The 24,962-nt window shown below is 40.4% G+C and overlaps 1 protein-coding gene across 1 annotated transcript in view; it reads left to right on the forward strand.

The window, feature by feature from the left end:
• Window positions 1-24,452, forward strand: part of ATP13A5 (ATPase 13A5) — a 97,776-nt gene extending 73,324 nt beyond the window's left edge. The window contains exons 24-30 of the mRNA XM_040621734.1: window positions 72-168; window positions 2,813-2,885; window positions 11,516-11,690; window positions 14,147-14,349; window positions 19,739-19,827; window positions 22,228-22,308; window positions 23,771-24,452. Of these exons, the coding sequence (XP_040477668.1) occupies window positions 72-168; window positions 2,813-2,885; window positions 11,516-11,690; window positions 14,147-14,349; window positions 19,739-19,827; window positions 22,228-22,308; window positions 23,771-24,031 (979 nt within the window). The 3' untranslated portion in view covers window positions 24,032-24,452. The remainder of the gene's footprint in view (window positions 1-71; window positions 169-2,812; window positions 2,886-11,515; window positions 11,691-14,146; window positions 14,350-19,738; window positions 19,828-22,227; window positions 22,309-23,770) is intronic.
• Window positions 24,453-24,962: the final 510 nt, after the last annotated feature.

Consider the following 24,962-nt stretch of genomic DNA (forward strand, 5'->3'; position numbering starts at 1 on the left):
GTTTGAAATATAAGAGAGACCAGTCAATGTACATCATGCATAACCAGTTATTTTTATTTTTTTTCAAACAGAGAAGGCCGAGCCGCTCTGGTTTCATCCTTTGGGGTGTTTAAATACTTGACCATGTATGGCATCATTCAGTTTATTGGTACATCGCTGCTCTATTGGGTATGAACCTCAATAATTTCTTCCCATTTTTAATAGCATCGATATCCTTGGTTTATTCTTTGGGGTGTGGCTCTTACGCAAAATTTAATGTTTTATAAATAAATGACATTTCTCAAAATAGATGTCTGCAAACTTGGGAACTTGGCATAACCACACATGACACATGGAGCTAGAAATAAGTAGTTAGGAATCAGTTTTCTAGGAGTGTTGTTTTTTTCTGGATAACTTGAGACACTTGACCTCTTCAAGCATCTATTTCTTTACTTGGAGTATGAAGAGAGCTTCAGAACAACCTAAATATAACTAGCAGGAAATGCATCAGTTGCCAACTATGGAATATTTTTGACAAAAGACTAAGAGGAGATAAAAAGAAAGAGAAGTTTTTGAATTTGACCTTGAAGCACTCAAAAACTAGATAAACTCCCATATGGGAACTTTACTGCTAAACTTGCCCAGAACTTACAGACTTAGACATGTCATTAGTAAAGGATTATCATTAAAAATTTTTTTTAAAGATTTTTATTTATTTACTTGACAGTGAGAGAGAGAGCAGCAGAGGAAGAGGAAGAAGCAGGGAGCCTGATGCAGGGCTCGATCCCCAGGATTATGACCTGAGCCAAAGGCAGAGGCTTAACTGATTGAGCCACCCAGGTTCCTTTTATTAAAAAAATTTTAAGAAGGACTTTTGAAATTAAATGATAAAAATAATAATTTTAGAATTAACTAACTGTATGGAAGAAATATGTATAAGTTGAAAGTAATCTTCATTATTTCAGTCATAACTGGCTCTACAGTGAGACGATCCAACAGGCTCAGGGAACACTTCAGGGAGCCAATTATTATACTGTTTTCTGAGACATTTGAGAGATGAAGGAGAGGACTGGAGGACTCTAGTGTCTGATGGTCTGTTTTGTGCGAGAATCGCACACAGAGGGCTAAGTGGCAACCAGGCAGATAGAAACAGGAACTGGGTTGGGAGTCAGGAAACCTAGATTCAAGTTCTGCCTCTATCACTAAAAACACCTTAGATCTTGCCCTTGGCCAAGCCCTTATGTGCCTCTGGGAGGTCAGGCTGGCAGATTTCCAAAGTTCTCTATAGTTTTAGGACAGCTGCTTCTAGAACAAAAACTAAAGCTGCCTTGGAAAAATTTCTCCCTGTTCCATCTTACCTGCATATGTATAATTATACCAGTCTCAGGAATAGAAAGGAAAAGATATGTAGAGAAAGAAATATAAGGAAGACAGAGAGAGAGTTGGAGGGTTTGACCCTTGGGGAACAATTTATGGAGGATAAGGAACAATTTATGTCTTCTCAAAAATATGACAGAATTCTCAGTTCCAAAGTCTTCATGCATAGAGTTGTGTCCACATAGAGATAGGCCACTCTGCAGCCATATACTCTTATGGTCTAGACCTAAATAAGAGTGTCCCCGAAAGACCTTTATTTATTTATTTTTTTAAAGATTTTATTTATTTGAGAGAGAGAGAGAGTGAGTGAGACAGAGTAAGCACGAGCAGGGTGAGGGGCAGAGGGAGAAGCAGACTGCTCGCTTAGCAAGGAGCCCGATGTGGGGCTTGATCCTGGGACTCCGGGATCATGACCTGAGCCGAAGGCAGACGCTTAACCAACCGAGCGACCCAGGCACCCCCTCCCCCCGCCAAAGACCTTTAATCAGAAACTTCAGGGCCGTGGGTTCACACTCTAAAAATCCAGAAATATTTCTCATTTGAATAAATGTGGTCTCTAATGGTTCAGACCAGATCATAAGTCAATGTTCAGTGAACAGCTATGACGCAGAGTAACAGAGCTGGCTGCAACAGGTATCGCAAAGCACGTTTCTGGAGATAATGAGTTGATTTTTATATATGACTTCATAAATGTGAACTTCAAACAAGTTCTGTGTCTACACAAACCTAGGAAGTCAAGCATACCAGAATGAAGTCTGCAGTGGGCTTACTTGGGGTAGGGGTTCTTGTTCAGTTTGTGAAAGTGAATGGACCCCAAGAGAATAATACTGTGAACTCAGTCTATGGATAAGAATGGAGAGTAATATCCGTTGAATGATTTGAAGCTTGGATTTCAAAATTTTAAGCTTGACGTTCTCAGCGGGTATCTTATGTCGAGACTTCAACTGTCCAGGCTGAGACTGCAGCTGTGGCCTTTGAAGAGGGTGTTTCCCAATTGACTGACTCTCGTTGCTAATATGGAATTAAGCTAAACACTGGGAAAATCGTGATCTGGTTTCATTCTCTCCAATGAGATGCTAAAGATCGTAGGTAAATTACTTTCTTTTTAAAGAGGAAAGAAAAATAACTGTTGCTTCTTGATTACTTTCATAAAGAGTTTTGGCAACGGTAACAATGCTACAATGGCAGAAGCAACTCTTCTATTTACTTTTTGTTCAAGATTTATTTATTTATTTTTAGAGAGGGAGAGAGCGTGAGAGAGAAAGAGAACATGAGGAGGGAGGGGCAGAGGGAGAGGGAGAGGGAGAATCTCTAGCAGACTCTGCACTGAGTGCGGAGCCCAAGGCCAGCCTCGATCCCATGACCCTGAGATCATGACCTGAGTCGAAACCAAGAGTTGGATGCTCAACTGAGCCACCCAGGCTTCCCCTTATATTTACTTTTATTTCCTTTTCAGCAACTACAGCTCTTTGGGAATTACCAGTATCTCATGCAAGATGTAGCCATTACCTTGATGGTCTGTTTAACAAGTAAGTGTTTTAGCAAAGTAAACAGAATTATTTGTATTTATCCATGACATTCTAGAAATGTTTACACAAATCAAAGCTTCTGAAAAAGATGCACCTTTATTACTAAAACCACATTACCTGCGAGTTTTTTGAAAGAGGTTTTGGAGTAAGTTGAGGCTTGAAGTCCTCAGATTTGACACTAAAATATCCTGATAGCTAATAGGTCTTAACCTCATAAGATGATCAAAGTATTCTCAGTTCTTCATAAGTGTGTGTCTTGTACATAGAAAAATGTACCAGAAATCTAGGAAGGGAAATCTTTAAAACCCAAAGGTCACTTTCTGTTATTCAGCTATACTTCACATTGACATGAAACCAGATTTTTGCTAGGTCTTTGACGTGTGAGAACAAATGCTAGCATTTAATTCTAGGAATTCTCTCAAAAGCAAGGTGTGGTTCACAGCAGCTATTGCTCATTTCCTTCCTTTGAGATGACGCTGATAAAGTATTTCCTATCAAAGAACTCAGGGCTTCATACTAACTCTTAATAAGTGAGAAAGGTGACTGCCTCAACAGAGAGCAAAGAAAAAGAATGACATAGTCATCTCTTTCTCCTTGTTCAACAATGGAAGTGTTATGAAAACTAACTGATAAAACATCAGGCAATGCAGGATATTAATAACCTTGAGAATTTCATGTAACGTCTTAAAACATGAAACTGATATTGAAGTCGTTTATTATATCAACCCAATGACAGAAGTTACCAGCATCAGAGATGTAAGTAACATCAATTTCAATTCTTCCGGCTGAAATGTACATTCAGAGTCCATTGACATATTTTTCTGTGCGTTATTAATAGTCACATGACTGGAACATTTTGAATCCATGATACCGCTTTTGCAATGTTGGATATTTTCCAGCAATTTGTATGATTTACTTGTGAACATGGTTGATGATGCTAAAAAACAAAACAAAACAAAAAAACACCAGGAAGTTCCAGGAGCTAAGCTAGCAGGCAGTAGCATGAAGGTGAAGGCCATGGCCATTTTCCACCACTCCCTAGCTCTGTGCACGTTGGCAAACTATTTACGAAATAATTTCCTGATATGAAATGTCCTCATAGAGTTGAGAGAATCCAGTAAAACAATGCATGTGAAGCATACAGCAGTGTGTCACACGTTTTAACCACGCGTCACAAAATGAATGCTATCGCCTTGTGCCTATTCTTTTTCTTCCTTCAAAATGCCTGGCTAGCTCAGTCAGCCCTTGAACAGAATTAGACTGCATACAAGTAGATTGTTGGATTAGAAATCCAAAAATATGAGTAGTGTGTTTGGGGTAATTTTTTTAAAGATTTCATTTTTTTATGTGTTTATTTATTTATTTGAGAGAAAGAGAGAGAGACAGAAAGAGACAGGGGGAGAGGAAGAGGGAGAGTCTCAGGAAGAGGGAGGGTCTCAAGCAGACTCCACGCTGAGTATGACGCCTGCTGGGGGGCTCAATCTCATGGTGCTGAGACGAAATCAAGAGTTGGATGCTTAACTGACTGAGCCACCCGGGCACCTCAGTGTTTGTTTTTTTATCCTCTGCCTTCGAACACTATTGTTCTTCCATCACTGCAAGCTCTGTCACCTTGCGGGCAGATCATTTCCTGGTCAGTATTATGTATTAAAATGATCTCATCTTTAGACATTTAAAGTCTAGGTATTGTAAACTAACTTGTCATGTTTTCATCCAGTTCAGAATTTTTCTTCCTCTAGATCAAGCCTGACCTTGGAGCAAGCAGTGGGAGAGAAAGCCATGGTCTCTACTTTCCTTGTGTTGTCTACTCTCCACTCTTGCTTCAGGGAATCTGGGAGCAACAAGAGCAAATGACTTTTTACTTAGGTGGGGGTATTGTAGTTCTGTCCTGTCAAGTGCCCTCTAACACAGCAGGCATCTAAAATTCATGTTCACAAGTAAATCATACAAATTGCTTAAAAATATCCAACATTGCAGGGGGCGCCTGGGTGGCACAGCAGTTAAGCGTCTGCCTTCGGCTCAGGGCGTGATCCTGGTGTTATGGGATCGAGCCCCACATCAGGCTCTTCAGCTATGAGCCTGCTTCTTCCTCTCCCACTCCCCCTGCTGTGTTCCCTCTCTCACTGGCTGTCTCTCTGTGTCTAATAAATAAATAAATCTTTAAAAAAAAAAAAATCCAACATTGCAAAAGCAATATCATTGATTTAAATTGGCATGGGACTCACTGGTGAGTTCTTGGGCTCTTCAGAGATTCCTGTGAATTCCTCTGGACTAGACTACTCCCTGACATGGGTGGTGCTCTCTCCCTCTGACTCCTCAGGATTCCCCTCAGCAGCTGCCTTCTAGTGGTATGCATCATGGAGCCTTTTTCTACAGCTTGGCCCTCTAGCCCCAGCAGATGGCCCCACTGGGCAGATTCCTTCCAAGACAACTCTAGCCTGGCTAATTTCCATAGATTCTTCTTGACCTACCAGATAGTGGATGTAGCCTGCTGTCACTGCTGCCCTCTGTCTTTTCCCTCTGACATTGCAACCAGAGTGAACAAGCCAATCTCCACCTCCCAAAATACTTAAGTCTCTCTTGGAGTGGTTCTTATGACCTCCCCTCATTTTGGATTGGAGTGATGTTGGGAAGAAAACCACAGTTCTCGCTGCTCTTGACAATTCCCTTTAAAGAATCTCTTCATAATTTCTATAGTTTTATATATTCTGCACATAGGTAATTGCTTGGGGTTAGGGGCATGCTTACAGTTGAAGGACCAATATGGATCCCTCTGAGTGGGTACAGTAGACATATGGCAGTCATCTCTCTTTTCTTTCAGTTGGCATTTACCATTCATGGTCCTCAAATATAAGGCTTAGCAAGGGAAGGCCCAGACAAAGGAAAAGCCCATTTAATATCCTCTTAGATGTGTTCATCTTCTACTCTATGTTAGGTACATAGGTGCCTGGGGCATAAAAAGGCTGATCACTGAAGTCTACAGTTCAGTGGATGATTCACATACATGAATGATGGAAATGCAAGTCAAAAGTAGTGAGTGCCAGAAAACAATAGGTATTTTGGGAGTGCAGAGAAAGGAGAGATTATAAAATTTTGTGGAAACAAGGCAGGGTATATATAGATAAGCAAGTACATAAATTAACTAAATACATGATGGTGTTGTCTTTGTCTCGTACTAATTCAGGCTTGAGGTCAAAAGCCCTAAACTGGGAACCTGGAAAAGCAGGCACCTTGGTGAGAATGAGAGAGAAAAAACAGGTGCTTTGGGAATTCAGAGAAAGGAGAGATTATTTCTGAAAGTCTGGGGTTAGGAAAGAGATAGCAATGGAGCAAAGAGAGAAATACTAAGGATTGCTTCATGGAAGAAGTAACATTTACATCAAAATAGAAAAGGTGGGCGGATTTCAAAAATCTTTTCAAAAGAAGGGTACTTCAAGTAGAATGAAGCAGCATGAGCAAGAGAGAGCTGGGGCATGAGGTTTTTCAATGTGACCACAGTGTAGGGTATGTGAAAAGAAACAGCAGGAGATAAAATTTGAAAAGTTGAGTCAGGTCAGATCACAGAACTGGACTTCCAGGCTGAGAGCTGTGGACATTCATCTGTGGATGTTAGTAGTCATCGACAATTGGACGATCCATGTAAAATCACTCTCCCCAAGGTGCCTGCCTTTCCAGGTTCCCAGATTAGGGCTTTTGACCTCAAGCCCGAATTAATATGGGACAAAGACAACGCCGTCCTTTATTTAATTAATTTACGTACTTGCTTATCTTTATATACCCTGTCTTGTTCCCACAAGATTCTAAGGCAACACAAGGGCAGCTCATAAGACAAGATACAACATGTTATAGGGAAGACAAGGGGAAAGTAAAGTGAAGTCAGGGAAGTCAGTTAAGAAAATGCATGACTTGAAGCCCAATTGGACCCTAAAAGTTACAGAAGCCATTTTAAAAGGAATTTGTTCTAGCTGCATCTCTACTCTTTTTTAACAAAACCCACTCAAATTAGATAAAGAAAAAAAGAAGTAGGGGGATGTTTAAGAATCTGATTCTCAAAAAAAAAAAAAAAATCTGAGAATAGGAACTCAGAAGCACCCGGGGCCAGTGCAGGGCTAGAGCACTAAAGAGTGGAAAACAGAGGCCATCTTTTTTATTTCCAAGAGGCCATCTTATCTCTTTCTTCTTCTTCTTTCTATTCTTACTGTTTTTGCGTGACTTCTACTCATGCACCTTGCAAATGACCCTAAATGGTAACTCTACTATTCAACCTCCATAACCTTTCTGTCTTTGCACAGCAAATTAGCTCAGCCTCTCAGTGTCTCTTTCGCAAATATTTTGGAGAGAAAATTCATTGACCTAACTTGGGTAAAATGTCCACTTCTAAGCCAGTCATTTTTGTAAATAAAGATGAGGTCATGTAATTTAGCTCTATTTAGGCCAACCACTTCAGCATATGGAAGGAGACAGTGTCCAGAGAAGAAGGCTGTGGGAGGGAACCGAACCATTATATAAATGCCTTTCTTACATAAATTCTGTCAGTGCTTCAAGGACTCTTCACCTTTTTTGGGTCTTGGTCACTTTGGAGAACCTCATGGAAGATATAGATCTTTTCACCTTAAAAATCTCATGAGGCACATTAAAAATTTTGCATGTAGTTTAGGTGGGTTCGAGAGCCTCTGGAAATTTGACGTACTTGACTTGAAATGTCCTTTATATAAAGCAAGCCAACTATTTAGGAAAAGCACCCCTACATTCTGTCCAAATGATGCTGAACAACTAAAAAGTATACTTTGAAAATAAAAATTTGCAACTGCTAAGTCCTCCTACATAGCAGGCCCTGTATCAGGTTCAGTGAGGGACAGATAGTGGGATGAGACAGCGTTTCCTCCCTCAGGGAGCTCACGGTCTGCTGAGTGGATGTGTAAATGGCTGGATTTAATGCAAGACATCCTCACTACATAGCAGCAAAATGAGTAATGGGCTGTGGAAACTCAGAGGAGGGAATGACTAATTCTGAATGAAATATAACGCTTCACAAGCTTACATTCCTCTGCATGCAGTATGGTAGTGTGTATCATCATCATTTTAAGGAACCCTGGACAATTCAGAAAAGTTCTGGATACTGAGAAATAACAAGCTTGCATATTAAGGCTCCTCATTTTATCCTTTTTAATTCATGAAATCCACACTACTGCAATGTGCTGTAGAACAGAGAATGGTGGGGGGGGGATTTACAATTAGACAGACTTAACTTTATATGACCACCCTGTTGCTCACAAACTGTAGGTCTTTAAACAAGGGACCCTACTTCTTTGAACCTGTTTCTTTCCCTGTAAAATAGAAATGAAATACTTATTTTGCATTGCTTTTTAATATATATATATATAATTTTGAGAGAGAATGAGCAGGGGATAGGGTCAGAGAGAGAGGTGAGAGAGAGAGAATCCCAAGCAGGCTCTATGCCCATCACAGAGCCCAAGGCTGGGCTTGATCTCACAACTCTCAGATCATGACCTGAGCGGAAATCAAGAGTCCGATGTTTAACCGACTGAGCCACCCAGGTGCCCCTTGCATTGCTTTTCAAGAAATAATGTTTGGGGGTGCCTGGGTGGCTCAGTTGTTAAGCGTCTGCCTTCGGCTCAGGGCATGATCTTGGCGTTCTGGGATCGAGCCCCACATCAGGCTCCTCCGCTGGGAGCCTGCTTCTTCCTCTCCCACTCCCCCTGCTTGTGTTCCCTCTCTTGCTGGCTGTCTCTCTCTCTGTCAAATAAATAAATAAAATCTTAAAAAAAAAAAAGAAATAATGTTTGTAAGACACTTCACAGAGCCTCTGGAACATAGTAGGGGCCCTAAAATGCTAGCCATTCATAGTCAGATATTCAGAAAGCATTAGAATTTCTAATATGGAGAGAGTTAAAATATTCATTATGTAAGGACTGTGTATCAGTCAGCTATTGCCACAATAATACTGTGTAACAAACCCCTCCCCCAAATTCTGTGGCTTACAGTACCCACTCTTGTCTGCAGATAGACTGTCATTTAGCTGGTCTAGGTCAGCTGAGTCTGATCGGCTTTAGAATGCACATCAGTTGGTCTTGGTCGAGGCTATGGGTTTCATTCAGGTCTGCTCCACATTTTTCATTCTGGAGCCAGGCTGGAATGACAGACTTGGGCACGCTCTCACTGTGATCACAGAGAGCGAGGCTGGCCACGCAAGCAGGCCTTGAACCTCTGCTAACATCGCTGTGGCCTGAGAAAATCACACAGTGAAACCAAAATTAAAGGATGATAAGTGCACTCGACTATGATGAGGCCAATAATTCCATCCAGTATAGTCTCTGAGTAAAAGAAAAGTCAGAAACTCAGTGAGCACCTGGAAAGGGAGGGCTGGAGGGGTAGAGCCAAATGCACAGATACGATTGCACCTCTTTTCCTCACCCACAGCCTCTTCGTGCGCTCTGTAGCCTTCTTCTTCCTTGAGTATAAGAACATGGAAAGAACTCCAAGCATGACAGCCTCTGCCTTCTGTGGCCCCAGGGCACAGTCTCTGCATTGACCACAGGCCACACTGTGTGCCCCTTCCTTGCATGCCATGCAAGACTTCTCACACCAACTACCCGGAGTGAGGCCAAAATTCACAGGCTAAGGGCACAGCCTCCTTAAGACTGCCCTTACTTCAGACCTCAGCCATAAGTTTGGGGGTCCCACTCACACTTCTAACCAGCTAAGTGCAAATTTGGGGGTTCTCATTTGCCCCTCAGGTTCAGTAATTCATATCAACAACTCACAGAATTCAGGAAAGTGCCATACATATGATTATAGTTTTATTATAGCAAAGGGATACAAATCAGAACCAGCCAAAGGGAGAGACACACAGGGTGAGGTCTGGTGAAAGGACCCCACGGTCGGAGGATCCCAGCACTTCTGTTGTCCTCTTCCTGGAGAGTCAGTTTGCCTTACCTTCCTGGTACATCCACATGTGACAATATGCAGAGTATTGCCAAACAGGGAGTTCACCTGAACATTGGTGTCTTGTCTAGAGTGTTTACTGGGGTTTCCTTACGTAGATACGATTGGTTGAATCATCGGCCATGAAGGAGATCTCAATCTCTAGCTTTTTTGTGGCATGGCCAGCTCCATCCTGAGTCATCACTTTATCACCAACTTTCTTTGGACCCACCATCTGTCATCTTGTTTGCGTAAACCATCAGGGCCAGCATGAATAAAAAGACACTCCTGTCAACTCAAGAAATCCCAACAATTTAGAGGACACCTCCCAGAAACTGGGAATAAAGGTCAGCCAAATAATGTATTACACAACCAGTCTGTGTTTTCCATTGGACTTCAAACTTTTCTTCGGGGCAGATGAGATGTCTTCCCTGTCCCTGCATACCCCATGGCCCGTAGCCTAGCATTCACCTGGGGAAACATTGATTCAATGGGTAAAGGTAAAACCTTATATAGTTATAGAGCTTTAGAATACATGAGTTGGAAGAGATTTTGGAGACCATTTAGACGTTCCTACACATTCACTTTATACATGAGAAAAAGAAGTAGCAGAGGGTTCACGTGATTACCTGAGAACCCACTGAGCAAACTGAAGACCTGTTTTAGAGTTTTATCATCCCAGACTGAACACCTGCTCCTACCGCCTTGCCCCTACGTGTGTGAACACAAACCTAAGCACGTGCACCCTACTTTCTTCCTTACATCCTAGAAACCAGTGATCAGCTATAAAAAAGGAAAAGGCGATAGATATAAAGACAAGAACTGACACCTGACTATAATGTAAACCTTTGAATGTATTGTATCTAATTTCTGACTCTTCCATGCTTCTTTCCTGTGCTGCCCTAAGAAGTAAAGTACATTCCATTTTCATCAGCTTGTTAGAAAATATGTCTTCTAAGAAGAATGCAGTCATCTTGTTTTGAAGTTGTTCTGTTTAATCTCTGCCCATTGCCAATCCTTTAAATTAAAAAAAAAATCCTAGGACCAAAACTATAATACATTTTAACACTCTCATCTAGAAGTGAGATTATTTTATGAGCTATTTTTCCTAACCAGGTGCAATGTGCTCTAGCAGTTCTCCATTTACCACTTACCCAGGATGGAACAGAACACACCTCTCGCATCTATCCTGGTACACTGAAGTACTCAGAGAATGTTGGCTGAATGAATCATAAAATGAGTGCGTTTTAAAAAAATCCCCAGCATATGAAGTTTAATCTAGCCTGATGCCTCTTACTCTCTTCTTCTTAACTCTCCACCTTCCCACCACCGCTGAGAGATCACAGTACTGCTTATCCATATGGAAGGCCACCTTTCTATTATATATGCCATTCCTGGTCAGTCTGGTTGTGAAGAAAATATTTGCACCATGAAATATGGCAAATGTGTAATTAACAGAACTTTTAAACCTATTACTTTTCATTTCTGAAGGTGAAACAAAAGCCCGGAAGAGGCAAAGGCCGGTAGCATTGGATATGCACCTAGGCGATGTGCTTGCCTGGATGTAAGCCCTCATTCATGTTCACTGAATCTGAACACTAATGCAAGTCTCAAGATAATATGCATCTCAATCTTTTACTGTCGATAATGAAATGGTAATAGCGGAAAATGCATTTGTTTTTCAGTGAGTTCAACTCATGCCTACCCAAAGCTGGCTCCTTACCGACCAGCAGGACAGCTCCTCTCTCCCCCTTTGCTGCTCTCAGTCTTTTTAAACACCTGTTTCACCTGCATTGTGCAAATCTGTGCATTTCTTTATGTAAAGCAGCAGCCCTGGTATTGTGAGGTCTACAGATACAGGTAAAGTTCAGTTTTTTAATTTTCCTCTCTGAAGGTGATACAATGAGTACCCAGTGTCATTGTAGAACTTGGTTTGCACATATACCCTGAATTTTTAATTAAAAAAAGTTGTGTCTCCTCACTGCAAAATACCAGTGACAGGATAGAACAGAGAATGGGTGGAGTCTTGGTGTGAGCCACATGCAGTGGGTAGAAAAAGATCTTCACCTTGGTTGTTGATGTGTAGATACAACCGTTGGTTGACTGAATGAATGTATTCATTCCCTGGTGGTTTGGAGATCATATAGACCAGAGGTCAGCAAACATTTCTTGGAGAGGGCCAGAGAGGGGATATTTTAGGCTCTGTGGACCCGGCGATCTCTGTTGCGATTACTCAGTGCTACTGTTGTAGTGAAAAGCAGCCATAGACAACATGTAAAAAAGTAGGTGTGACCATGTTCCAATAAAACTTTATTTAAAAAAGAGGTGTTGAGTTGGATTTGGCCTATGTACTGTAATCAGCTGACACCTGATTTACAAGCTAGATTTGCTTAAATTAGTTTGAGTTTTGCAAATGAATGTTAAAATTAAAATGTTATTGATGGTACTGTTTTTCTGATTGAATTGAACACTAGACTCAGGGCAAGTCCCTTTATCTCCATGGGTTTTAACTTCTATAACTATAAATTAAGGGTAAAATGTGGTGAACTATGCCATAGATATTTAACTTTATTTTTTCTGACAAAGCCTCTCTGATTTCCAAAAGGAAAGGCAGAAAAGGAGCAGCTCTCTTTGAAGTAAGGCTTGTACAAGCTCCTTTACACGTGCTCCACTGTGATCCTGAAGGCCCCAGAGCCCCAGGAATCAGTGAAAGATTAAAAACTATCAAATGATGCCTACGATTGTAATTTCGATCCTAAACTCAGCCATCCAAGTATTATTTGGAGTGAGAATTCATTTTTGTCTCAAAACCAGATTTTTCTCCTAATTGGAGTGCATATGCTCAAAGAAGTAAAATTCTGATTGAATCTGGGGGACAAGATGGTACAGCCCAAAGGGTGATGGATAGGTAGTCCTGCCTCTATCACTAACTAACAGCTTCGCCATATTATGCCTAAACTTTCTTATCTGTAATATAAGTAGAATGGATTAGATACACTTTTATGTTAAACTCTGTAATTCAGGCCTTCGGTCTATCCGTCCCCTTTGTGCAAAAACACTTTGTGACTACTGATGATTTGTTTCATTAATGTATTCAGCGAATAGTCAGTGAACATCTGCCGTATGCAGAGCACATCCTGGACCCTAGGGAACTTCCCAAGGATTAAAAGACTTAAGTCGATTTGTTGGAAACTAATTTCATCTATAACCAGTTATAAGAGTAAAAAGTTTCAAGCTGAACAAGAAAGCTGATAGAAACTAATCTGTGAGTTCGATTATTAAAAAAAAAATGAACTTTGCAAATAGATCAATCTGGACTGGGAGAACCCATCTCTTAAATATTTTTCTGAGCAAATATCCTGTGGCATTTCTGTGCTAGGTGCTAAGGATTTGTAAATTTGAGTAAAGCAATAACAAAATAAAACCAAAAGAGAAATTTCATATTCAAGAAACTCTCATCCCAGAGGCAGAAAATAAAAATATGCAAATGAATGATTGCAAAACAATGAGCTAAATGCAGCTCTAGAAGCAAGAATGGAGGACAGCAGTTGCTCTTGCCAGTGAAGTAAAGACAAAGACTTTCACATAAAGGGATGGGAGGGAATAGAGTGCCTGACCCAGATGTGTGCAAACGGTGATATTTGGGGAACAGAAAATATTCCTATGTGTTTGGAGTATAAGGAGCACAGGAAGACTGGCAAAAGATGAGGGAAGGAAGGCAGTAGAGACCAGAGTACAAAGGTCTTCTGAGCTTGCCTGAGGAGGTGGAACTGAATTTATTTGCAAAATAGAGCCATAGACACTCAGAAGCAGGAGAGGGTCATGTTTGTATCCTCAGGAAGACAGTGGATTAGAGTGGGCACATTCAAACTCAGGGCCTAAGTTAATAGGCTTACATTAGTCCACAGAAGAGAAAACAACACACACGCTAACACACACAGGCACACAAGTGCACACCACACCGCACCATGCACGCAGACACACACACACACACACACACACACACACACACACACACAGAGGTACCCATGGTTCATTCATTCTGAATTGAAAGGAATTCCACAGAAAATTATCATTCGAGCCCTTTCAAGACAGATTACTTGTCTAAATGGAATGCTAGACAATGAATAACTTGGACTTATTCTAAATTTTATTTCTGCTTTGTCATTGTAAGAAGTGAACAAAATATGTCTTGGTAGTTACTGGCTGGAACAATTACATAGCTGAGATCCCATGGTAGTGATAAACTTTTTTTTCCCCACCACCTGGATAAAAATAGAAAAAAAGTCCCATAAATGCTGGTGATTCTTTTGTAGTACGTGCTTTCTGGACAACCACAGTAATTTCTCGACGAATGTGAGTTTGGAGAGAAATGGGACTGGAAATGCCACTCTGACTCCCGGTTCAATTTTAAGTTTTGAGAGTACCACACTGTGGCCCATCGCCACCATCAACTGCGTCACGGTGGCGTTTATCTTTTCTAAGGGAAAGCCATTTCGAAAACCCGTCTACACAAACTGTGAGTATATGAAGCTTGATTTTTCTTTTCACGTTTTCTTTCCATTTCCCCACCCTCCCAGACTTGCAGGTCAGGGGTGAAGGGATGGCTGAACTCCAAAATTGAGTACTGACATTTCTATTGGTTGCATAATGCTGTTTTGACTGGATCTCATTCTTCTAAGTTTCCTGTCCAGTTGTCTACCTTTTTCGTTATTTTGCTCAGTTTTCTCTATTTTCTCAGCTTTATCTTGTAATTAAAAATATAATTCTGTTTCAAATGTTTTGTTTTTGGTTTTTTTTTGAAAACTGAGTATTGAAGGACAATTTTCATAGGTGCTAGAAGCCTGAGCAGAAACCTCATTGACAGATAAACACATGAGTTGTTAGGTGGTCACGAGTCCTGTCCCATTGCGAGTCATCGAGAATGATTTTAAGCACATGCATATATGTCAAGGTACTTTGTAAGACCTTCTTTTTTTTAATTTAATTTATTTATTTGAGAGAGAGGCCACAAGTGGGAGGGAGCACACGAGTGGGAGAGAGGGTGGAGGGAGAGGGAAAAGGAGAAGCAGACTCCCCGCTGAGCAGGGAATCCCACGTGGGGCTCTGGGCTCCTGACCTGAGCCCACGGCAGACACTTAACTGACTGAGCCACCCAGGCGCCCGCTTAAAAGACCTTCTAATCAAGTCAGATACAACTTGACCTCTGCAGTAGCTTTACAACGTAGGGCAAGTTACTGTAACCGTTCTGTGCCTTCCTTTAGTCACGGGTCAGGATGAACACATTTTCATAGGATTAGCCATCTCTTCTCTGAACTGCTTCTTTACATTCTTTACCCATTCTTTTCAACTGGGTTGCTGTTATATTTCTTATTTGTATCAGCTGTTTATTCCTTTGTGAGTTTCTCCTCATTGGCTTTATGCACTGAGAGTTTATTCTCATTGCAGAATCGGGTAGATTAACTTCTATTCAGTTTTTTAACATTTCTTTTAATGCTTTTTGAATCTAATGTTAACATTGGCATATAGTTTGAGGTAGAGATCGAACTACTTTATCCAACTAGTCACGAGTTTTCCCAGTATAGTTTATTTAATAATTCTTCTGCTCTTTTATTTCTCAACTGAAGGTAATGCCACCTTTAGCATACCTACGTATTTGTGTATATTTATGGCTTTATTATATACACAATTTATATCATGTGAGTTTTTATATTCTACTTAAATATTTTAATTTTTACTTATTTATTTTAGGAAGAGAGAGTGTGGAGGGCAGGAGGGGCAGAGGGAGAGGTAGAGGGAGAGTGAAAGAATTTCCAGCAGACTCCCCACTGAGGGCAGAGTCCATGTGGGAGCTCGATCCCATGACCCTGAGATCATGACCTGAGCCCAAACCAAGAGATGGCACTTAGCCAACTGAGCCACCAGGCACCCCTATATTATATTTATATATGTTATGAATCTACAAATCAATTTTTATATAATTAATTAGTTTCTAGACTATCTTGTCTTTAACATACCAGTCTCTTCTTGATCTACTACTATACTCTAAATACTTCTAATAGTTTTCACCTGTAAATATGATTTTAAATATTGGTTCAAGGTAGACTACCTCATGTAAAGAAAATACCTTTTTATTTCCATGAAATCAAGAGTACGTTTTAAATCAAGAATGGGAGGTGTATCTCATCAAATGCCTTCCCATCACATCCTGAGATGATTTTGCCTTTTTTTTCCTTTTGACCTGTTGCTAGAATCTGTTATATTAATAAGCTTGTTACTAAATTATCTTCATGCTCTTGAGGAAACCCTACCTATTTGTGGTGGATTACACTCTTACTAAACTGAATTTTATAGTTTTTTAATGTCTGCATTTTATATTGGATGGCTCTAATGTTTTTTGCATAGTGTTTGGTTAGGTTTGAGTATTAGACTTGAAAACTCTTTGCCTTTTTCTTGCCCAGGAAAAATACTTCATAGATAGAAATAGTCTATTCCTTGGCAGTTTGCAAGAACCCAGTAAAATCATCTGGCTCTAAATCCTTCCCTTGAAAGATTTTTTAAAAAGGATTGATTTAAGTTATCCTCTTTTTAAACTGTTTTTTTTAAATAACAAAATTTTTTCCCCAGACAATTCTATTTCATTGAGATTATCGAGCCTAAGAATCAGATTTTGAGTGGTATTTTCTTATAATTTTAATGTCCTTTATAACTTTTCATATCTTCTTATCCTATATGTCTTATGTTTCATTTATTCTTAGCAAAATATATATTTTTATTGGTTTTCTTTAAAAATTTAATAATTCCGCTTTCTGTTTTCTAACTTATTAATTTTTGCTTTTCCCATTCTTTTTTCCCTTCTTACTTTCTCTGAAAAAAAAATTGTAATGTTTGAATTGACTTTATAATGCATGCATTTTCTTGTATTCTTTTGAAATTAGAAAAGCATTTAAGATCAATAATTATGGTTTGGGTTACATTCTTTATATTTTCATGTGTCTCTAATTATGACTGAATTTCCTCTTTGACTCACTAGTTTCAGAATAGTGTTTTCATTTACAAGTGGGAAGGGATTTTGTTTTCATTCTCCTACTACTCTTCTTATCAATAGCTTACAAATGAAATGGACTTGATTTCCTTTTTGACCAACAGACGTTTAAAATTTTGTTTTAAAATTGTATGTTGGAAGGGATTTTTCTTTCAAATTTGGTTAATAATTTCTACCTTTTTGTCATGATCAGAGAATCTAGCCTGTAACATTTCTGCTTTGGAGAATTTACTCTAGTTATGCCATCCCATGGCACAAACTGTAATCTCTAATTTTCCAAATAAGTTGTAGATATTAGAAAAGCAAGCCTCTTTCCTCTTCCTAAATTAGAAACATACATTTACTATATTAAACTAGTTTTAGTAATTATCTACATTCTGTCTGTTTTCACCACCACCCCTTTTTTTTGTAGAGCTGTTTTGTCAAAGGGTTTGAGAGCATGCTAATATCTTCCTTTAATTTTATATTTTCCATAAACTTCTTCCTGAATTTCTTACGATATTTCTTAATTTTGATTCAATGTTTGGTAATGTCCTTGGCTCTTGTCACAACAAATCAAGATTGATTTCATTTTATGTTTTAAGGTTAATCACTTATAGTCTCTTTTTTTTTAAATTGTGACTATATTTTATAAGGAAGGTATGATATATTGCACTGGCTAGTACTTGAATTTGAACAGTAGCCACAAAGTCTTTTTGCATAAACTGAGTTAAGTGGGAACTGGATTAGTTACATCGTAGTGACTCAGAGCTGGTGGGTGAACTCAAGGCCTATGTCAAATATAACTGATAATTTTAAATAAAAAATAAATAAACAAATAGTCTAACAATATAATCTCATAATAAATCATATACTCTCAAAAGTCTTGAAACTACTATTAAAATATCAAGCAATTTTATTTTGATATAACAGAAAAGTCTGTACCTTTCTTAATCACCTTGGAGAGGAGATCAGCTTTGCAACGATGAGATATAGAAAAAATACAAATTTAATTTTTATGGAAACAGATATGAATATTTGTGATTCCTCCCCCCTTGTCTGAAAACAACCTGTAGTGGCTTGCCCAGGACTTGTCTTTCCAAATTACCTGCACAAAAAAGAGTCCCCATGCTTTCAAGTTTCCTCATCAGTAGCGATTGATCAGGGGAGGCAACATTCATCCAATTCTTCATTATGTTTTCCAATCAAAGCTGAATTAAATGAGGGCCTTGGAGTTTTGCTTCTGTAATGGTCATTTGAGCACCCACCTGGCCTGCTTTTCAGATCATCAGTCTAAGGACGGTGTGATGTACATAGCACTCAGCTCTGTTGCTGTGACCGAGCCTTCATCAGCATGGACATTTGGGGGCATCCTCTTCTTCCCAGCAGCTGGGTCCCTGGGACACGAAGTCAACGAAATAAATGGAAACTCCACACAGCCACCTCCTGGGCTCTTCTTATCACCAACCTGCTCAGATCACTTTATTTTGGGAAAAAAGCAATCCTATGGCTCCTGCTTTTTTTCTCGCTGCCTCACACCCCTTCCGGGCAAGCCTGGGTATTCTTCCGGGAGGTGTTGCATGTAGTTGTGTATCTAAAGTGAAGCCTGGAAGAGTATGAGGGCGCGTGTTGGTGCACAAGGGCGAAAACAGAACTCTGATGTCTTCAAAAAAAATCGGGCCAGCAGTAGAGGGGCCGTTACGTCTGATTTCTGGTTGGTAGAGCCCTCTGTAGAGTTGGGGGCTGGCAGAACATAAACACTGGAGTAAATGAGGCAGAGGGAATATATGAGAAAACCTAGCTTGTCTGTTTGTTTGTTCATACATTTTAAGGCTTGTAAGAATCATTTATATCTGGCAACACAGATTAAATGCTATTGTTTTGGCCTGAAGGTACTAATCTTACCCAAAAAAGCATCTATAAGGCACCATCTCCAAAGTGCCTAAAAGTTCTGAGGACACAGGTGTGGATGGGGTTGGAAGGATAAGAACAGTGGTGTTGGCAGAGTGCCTCCTGGGAAGTTTAGCTCCCCAAAGCAATGCCATTTGGGCTGGTCGGGAAGAACCCAGCAGATGTACAGGAGAGTTTCTCATTCTTTCATTTCAGAGTCCTAGAAAAGCACATACAAAGTCACTTTCAAGTGGTTACAGTCTAGTAGATACATAAAGGAAGACCTTGCAAAGCAAAGTGGTACATAGCCATATGAAATAAAACTTTGTAAGAGAGGCCTGGGAAGTCTTTAAAAAGAAAGTGGTAGCTGAACTGGGCTTTTTAAGAAAAATTGGAACTTGCCAAGACAGGAAACATATCACCTACACAGGGTATGTTGTCAACAAAGGCTTCTGTGGAAGTGGCAGGTGTGTGATTTAACTTCCCTAAGACACATAAGGTAAGAGCGATCAGAGAGCAGATCAGAAAGGCAGACGGAAATCGGATTGCGGAAGGCCTTGAACGTCTGTCGAAGACCCCCTGACCTTAGTCTCTAGGCAACAACGAGGAATGAAGTGGTGCCAGGAGGACCATCTCTCCATTCGTGCACGACTTCCTAGCCATGCAGTGATCAAGCGCCAGGGCCTCTCTGGTGGCCATTTACATGAGCTGGTCCCTGCAGGGTGCCCTGGACTTCTCAGCTGCCGTGACTCCTTTATGGAGTTTACTGTAGTTAATTGGCAGTTTTCTGCACCTCGCCTTTCGAAAAAAGATGTTACGATACCGCCTTTGTCTTGTAAGCATTAGAACATATTTAAAAGCATATGAGGATATATCAAAACATCTGAAGACGTATCCGGTATTTGCCCAACAGAGATCATTGATTCTGCAATGTGTGCCAAATTATATGAAACATTCGTTCAGCATCTAAAAATAATGTTTGGTGTTTCTTCAGATATATTTTCATTTCTGCTGATGTCTGCCTTGGGCCTCACAGTTTTCATTCTGTTTTCTGACTTTCAAGACATATACCGTGGAATGGAGGTAAGAGCTATTCATTATTACATCTGCAGTGACTCAGATGTATGATGGGACTATATCCGCACCATAATTTGCAAGTTAGTTCTTACCATATTCTCTCTGATCATTTAGTATTGTGGGGCTCTTCTCACTTACCAGAGCAGCAAGTAACTTACCTGGCTCTCCCATATGCGACCCTCTGATAATTTTCAGATGATCTATATTATCAGTTGAGAACATTTACAAATTCACACCTAAAATGTGTGGATACTTTATCCTTCCATGTTGTACTAATATAATAAATTAATGTATTAACACAATAACTAATTCTCCAAGTTTTTTTTTAACAATAGTAGAAATCCCTTATAATGTAGTTGTAAGGAGTAAGAAAAAATAGACTTACAGGCCAATCATGTTCCGTCTGCCAGACATCGATGGCAGGGAGTTTTATTTCAGTGGATATCACTTAATCCAGAGTGCAGTGAGTTAAAATAAAATTTATGGAGAGGCCATTGAACTCATTCTTGGAGCCAGCATTGTGGGAGAAATAAAACAAAGAGAAGGATTAACTCTTGATTTGCAATCTATAGTTTTGTTGTGGAGATGAGCCCCACCCAAGACAAATGATTACATGGCCATGTGAGACCACCCATGCTTGAAGAGGGGGTATCTTAGAAGTGGGAAGAACACAGGAAAGAGGAGCTGTCCCTGGGCCTGTTGCTGTCATGGGAAGCTTCACGGAGAAGGCACAACTTGAACTGTGTCTAGAGGATAGGCTAGATTTTGCTAGGTAGGAGGTAGGGATATTTCCAACCAAGAGAACAGCCTGAGCACAAGCAGAGAGGGCGGAAAGAATCTTTTCTGTCTTGGAAATGCCATAGAATGTAGGGTGGCAGAGATAAAAATCAAAAGCCAGGCTTATTTCACAGACTACCTGGAAGATTGGCAAAGACAGAGGCAACATGCTGTGGAATGTGAGGAAGGCCTGGCTGGATAAAGATAGCCAGGGAAGCTTGGGCTCTCTCCTGAGAGCAACAGGGAGTCACTGAAGATATCCGAGCAGGTTTTTCAGCAGGGCTTTTAAGGACAGACTGATTAGATGATGGCAGGAAGGCTATATGCTAGAGCAGAGAGGCTGTGGACAGAGACACAGTTAGGAAATGAAAACCTAGACCCTTTAGTCACTCACAAGACATTATGAAGCTTTAGTGCATTCTTGGCACTGGGGCTCCAGAGATGAGTAAGAGGTGGGCACCGCTCTCAAGTAGTTCAGGGGCTAGGAGGAAAGACCCCCCCCCACAAGCAGATGATTCCAAAGCAGTGTGACAAGTGCGTTCCAGGCCAAGAGATGGAGAAGAGACCTTCCAGATGAGGGCGGGAGCTGCAGGGAGGGCAAGGGGCAGGTTCTCTGCTAGGATCTGACCCACTACCGCACCTTACAGCCGTCTGCAGACAGCCCTGCACCCAGACTGTGTCTCACAACCCTCAGAAAGGCTGTCTCTAGTTGGGGAAAAAAACAATAAAGTGTTACTTTGAAATACCCCTTCCCAGACTAGGGGTGAGAATCTCGGGTGAGCACCCTGACACTGTGAAGTTTCTGTGGTTTTAGTCCTAAAGGCAGCTCGGTCCCCATCGTTTACTTTGGGTCAGAAGAGGAAGTTGTAGTGTTTACACCTCTTACTTAATTGTATTTGGTGGTCAGTATGTACCCCTCAATCCTTAAAAGGAGATGGGTTGAGTGGATTCAGCTTTCATCAAGTCATTAGCTTTAGGGCTGGGGCCATTTTTTTAATGTTTTTTTTATTATATAATGTTAGTCACCATACAGTACATCCCTGGTTTCTGATGTAAAGCTCGATGATTCATTAGTTGCGTATAACACCCAGTGCCCCATGCAATAGGTGCCCTCCCCACCACCCATCTGTTCAGAAAATTTTCACCCAGTTTCAAAAGTAACTTGAACCTCTGTCCCCTTTATGTTTTACTCATACATCAGTTTTGCTGAAAGAATGAACTCCAAGTAGGTTTTCCTTTGGGAGGATTAGAAGGAATAGTATTATCAGATGAATGACCCTCTTCCTCCTATTTGAAAAGATAAAAATGAAGAGATGTGCACAGGTTCCAGAGTGTTTTGTCTCATGTCTGTGACCCGAGCACGTTTACCGAATGTCTCTTGTCAGGCAGTGGAGGGAGCACAGGCCCAGAGGCAGTGAATGCTCATTTGAATTCTGGCTCTGCCATTTATCGCTTGGCTCGCATCCTTGGGCAGGGTACTGACCTCATGCGTGAGGTGCAGAAAGTAATGCCGACCCTCCAAGCTCAGGGAGTTGTTACAAATATACAAGTTAAACAAGATAATCAATATTTTTTTTCTTCAAAATGGAAGATATGCAAAGCATAAAGGTAGTATTTCTTTTTTCACAGCTCATCCCCACCGTGACATCATGGAGGGTTTCCATTTTAGTGGCAGTCCTCATCCAGTTCGGCGTGGCCTTCTTTGTAGAGGTAAAGTGATTTCTGTATGTCTCTTACTCTCTTTGTGGGGCAATAAACAATAAAGGGTCTCATTCTCAACACACGCCTGCTGTTTAGAGCAGCCTCTTTTGTCCCCCAAAGTGATAGTTAGTAAGGGTTTGTAAAAACCGCACATGCTCTCTTTGGGGGAAATTCCTTGGAGAGTGATTTGAATTCTCTAAAAACTGCATACAAGTGCTCTCAGGATCTGTAGTATAGAAAGCAAAACATCAAATTAACTCTAATTTTATCTCCCATGAAGGCATCGTATTGTACTTTTCTAGTATTCTCATAAGCTAGTAGAGACAAGACCAGGTGACCTACCAGCTCGAAAATTCAATGAGACCTTTCGAGTGAAGAACTGTCTTCAGAAGGGCTTCCTTAATTAAGAGAGAAAGGAAGCCATTGCTCATTCTAGTCAATTCTTACCTTTGAAAGTCTTCCCCTATAGCATTTTTCTTCTACTCAGTGTCACTAAAAGACTTCACCTACTCAGTGAAAGGCTCGGGCACTATTTTTTTTAAAGGGAGAGTTAAAAAAAGATTCATGTATTCTAAGTCCCCTGGGAAAAGGGCTCAACCAAATTAAAATATATATGTATGTATATACATATGTGTATGTATACGTATACACACTCACATATGTATCTTTGTATATCATGAATGTAGAATTTCTCATACTCTTAAAGGAATCCCATTTTTGAGACTATCTATATTTTCAAGTAGCCCAATAGGAGAGAAAAAACTTACACGTATGAAGGTATTCATTATAGTATTATCTATGGCAGTAAAACTTTAGACTCAAATCATGTGTTCAAAAGTAGGGATGCTGTTTATTTAAATAGTTATACAGCAATTTGAAAAAAATGGTATTTGATCATTAAAGGTGATTATTAAGAAGACCGTAGCTACAAATTGTATATGACAGAAAGCCTAGAATAACCAAAAGTGGAATGCAAAATTTGACATTTTCTATTATAAAGAAAAAAAAGAAGAACCCGCCCCCCTCAAATGGAGAACAAAACCCATTTGATTTCTGGAGTTCCTCCATTCATTCAGCAAACCATTACGTGGCACCACCTGTGTGGCATGTGGCAGGTAGCAGTGATTTTTTTTTCTTTCCTTGCTTTGAGTACATTATTTTGTTATCATTTTATTCTGGCAGTAAAATAGTCTGAGTGAATCACCAGCCAGGATTTAACTAGGAAATCTGTAGAAATGGAAGGCTGTAAGCTTTGGGCAGATTTCTATGAACACAAGCACTCTTCCTCCTCAAGGGAAAGAACGAGGGGAGCTGCTAGACATGGTGGGGACGGCAGGCAGGAGAAGCCGCCCAGAACAGCAGTACTAAGCACATCTCAGAGGAAGGCCTGGGGGAACAGGGCGCAGTGGTGAGCAGCCTGGCTGCAGGGGAAAGTGGCATCATTCATTGTGTTCTCCACCTGATTTCTCAGGATGTCATCCTTCAAAACCGAAAGCTCTGGCTATGGATCAAACAAGAATTTGGATTCTCTTCTAAAAGTCAATATAGGACCTGGCAAAAAAAGCTGGCAGAAGACTCCACCTGGCCTCCCACACACAGAACAGATTATTCAGGTGATGGTGAAAATGGATTCTACATCAACCTCGGCTATGAGGACACCGAACGGATTCCAAGAGCAAAACTCGAATGGAGAGGCCAAACCACAGAACAGCATTTTTGGACGAGGCTGTAATCAGAATCGTTGTCGTATATGCTTCACGGCATCTCCTTGTTCCCTGAAACTAAGCCACCGTGGAGAAGTGATGATCGTCTATCCTTACTTTTTCTCTGTCAGAGGAGTCAAAGTGCATTTCTCAATGTACTGAACCTTGCAAAAGAGAACCTTATATATCCTTATTTGGACTGTATCCTCTGCTATTGAGGAAAAAAATGCACTTCCTGGATTACGTTTTTTTTTTTTTTTTCTAAAAAACTATTCACACTGCACAGCATTATCCTGGCTAAAATGCACACGTTTCCATGGTAGTGAAATTAGGAGTATGAACATAGGTAGAATAAAGGAAAATTGAAGAAGAGTTTGATGTTTGAAAGTTTCACCAGGGGCGCCTGGGTGGCTCAGTCGTTAAATGTCTGCCTTCGGCTCAAGTTATGATCCCAGGGTCCTGGGATCGAGCCCCGCATCGAGCCCCGCATCGGGCTCCCTGCTCAGCGGGAAGTCTGCTTCTCTCTCTCCCACTCCCCTTGCTTGTGTTCCCTCTCTCACTGCGTCTCTGTCAAATAAATAAAATCTTTAAAAAAACAAAAAAAAAGAAAGTTTCACCAATATATTTTTATTTGCATCTTCAGAAATAAAAGAATTTGGGGGAAAAGCCCTTCTCTCAAATCATTGCAAGTTTACTTAACCTTTATATTCACTTACAAAGATCATTTATGTGCACATCTTTTCCCAAGGTCACAAAATTCCTGTTTTTGCTTCTTTTGTACGGCTTTAGCAGAGAAACAAGAATTGACGTTTACTTCAGAGAAGTCCACTCTTACCATAGTAAGTGTGGGTGCGGAGAGTGATGGAGATGTCTGTCAATTGCATATAATCTTGGCTTGGGCACAGCTTATATCTAAGCAAACTCCACCAATGTTCACATCTCCCAAGGTATATTGTTTTG

This window comes from Ursus maritimus, unplaced genomic scaffold (genome assembly GCF_017311325.1).
Source record: "Ursus maritimus isolate PB19 unplaced genomic scaffold, ASM1731132v1 scaffold_4, whole genome shotgun sequence".
Taxonomy (NCBI): domain Eukaryota; kingdom Metazoa; phylum Chordata; class Mammalia; order Carnivora; family Ursidae; genus Ursus; species Ursus maritimus.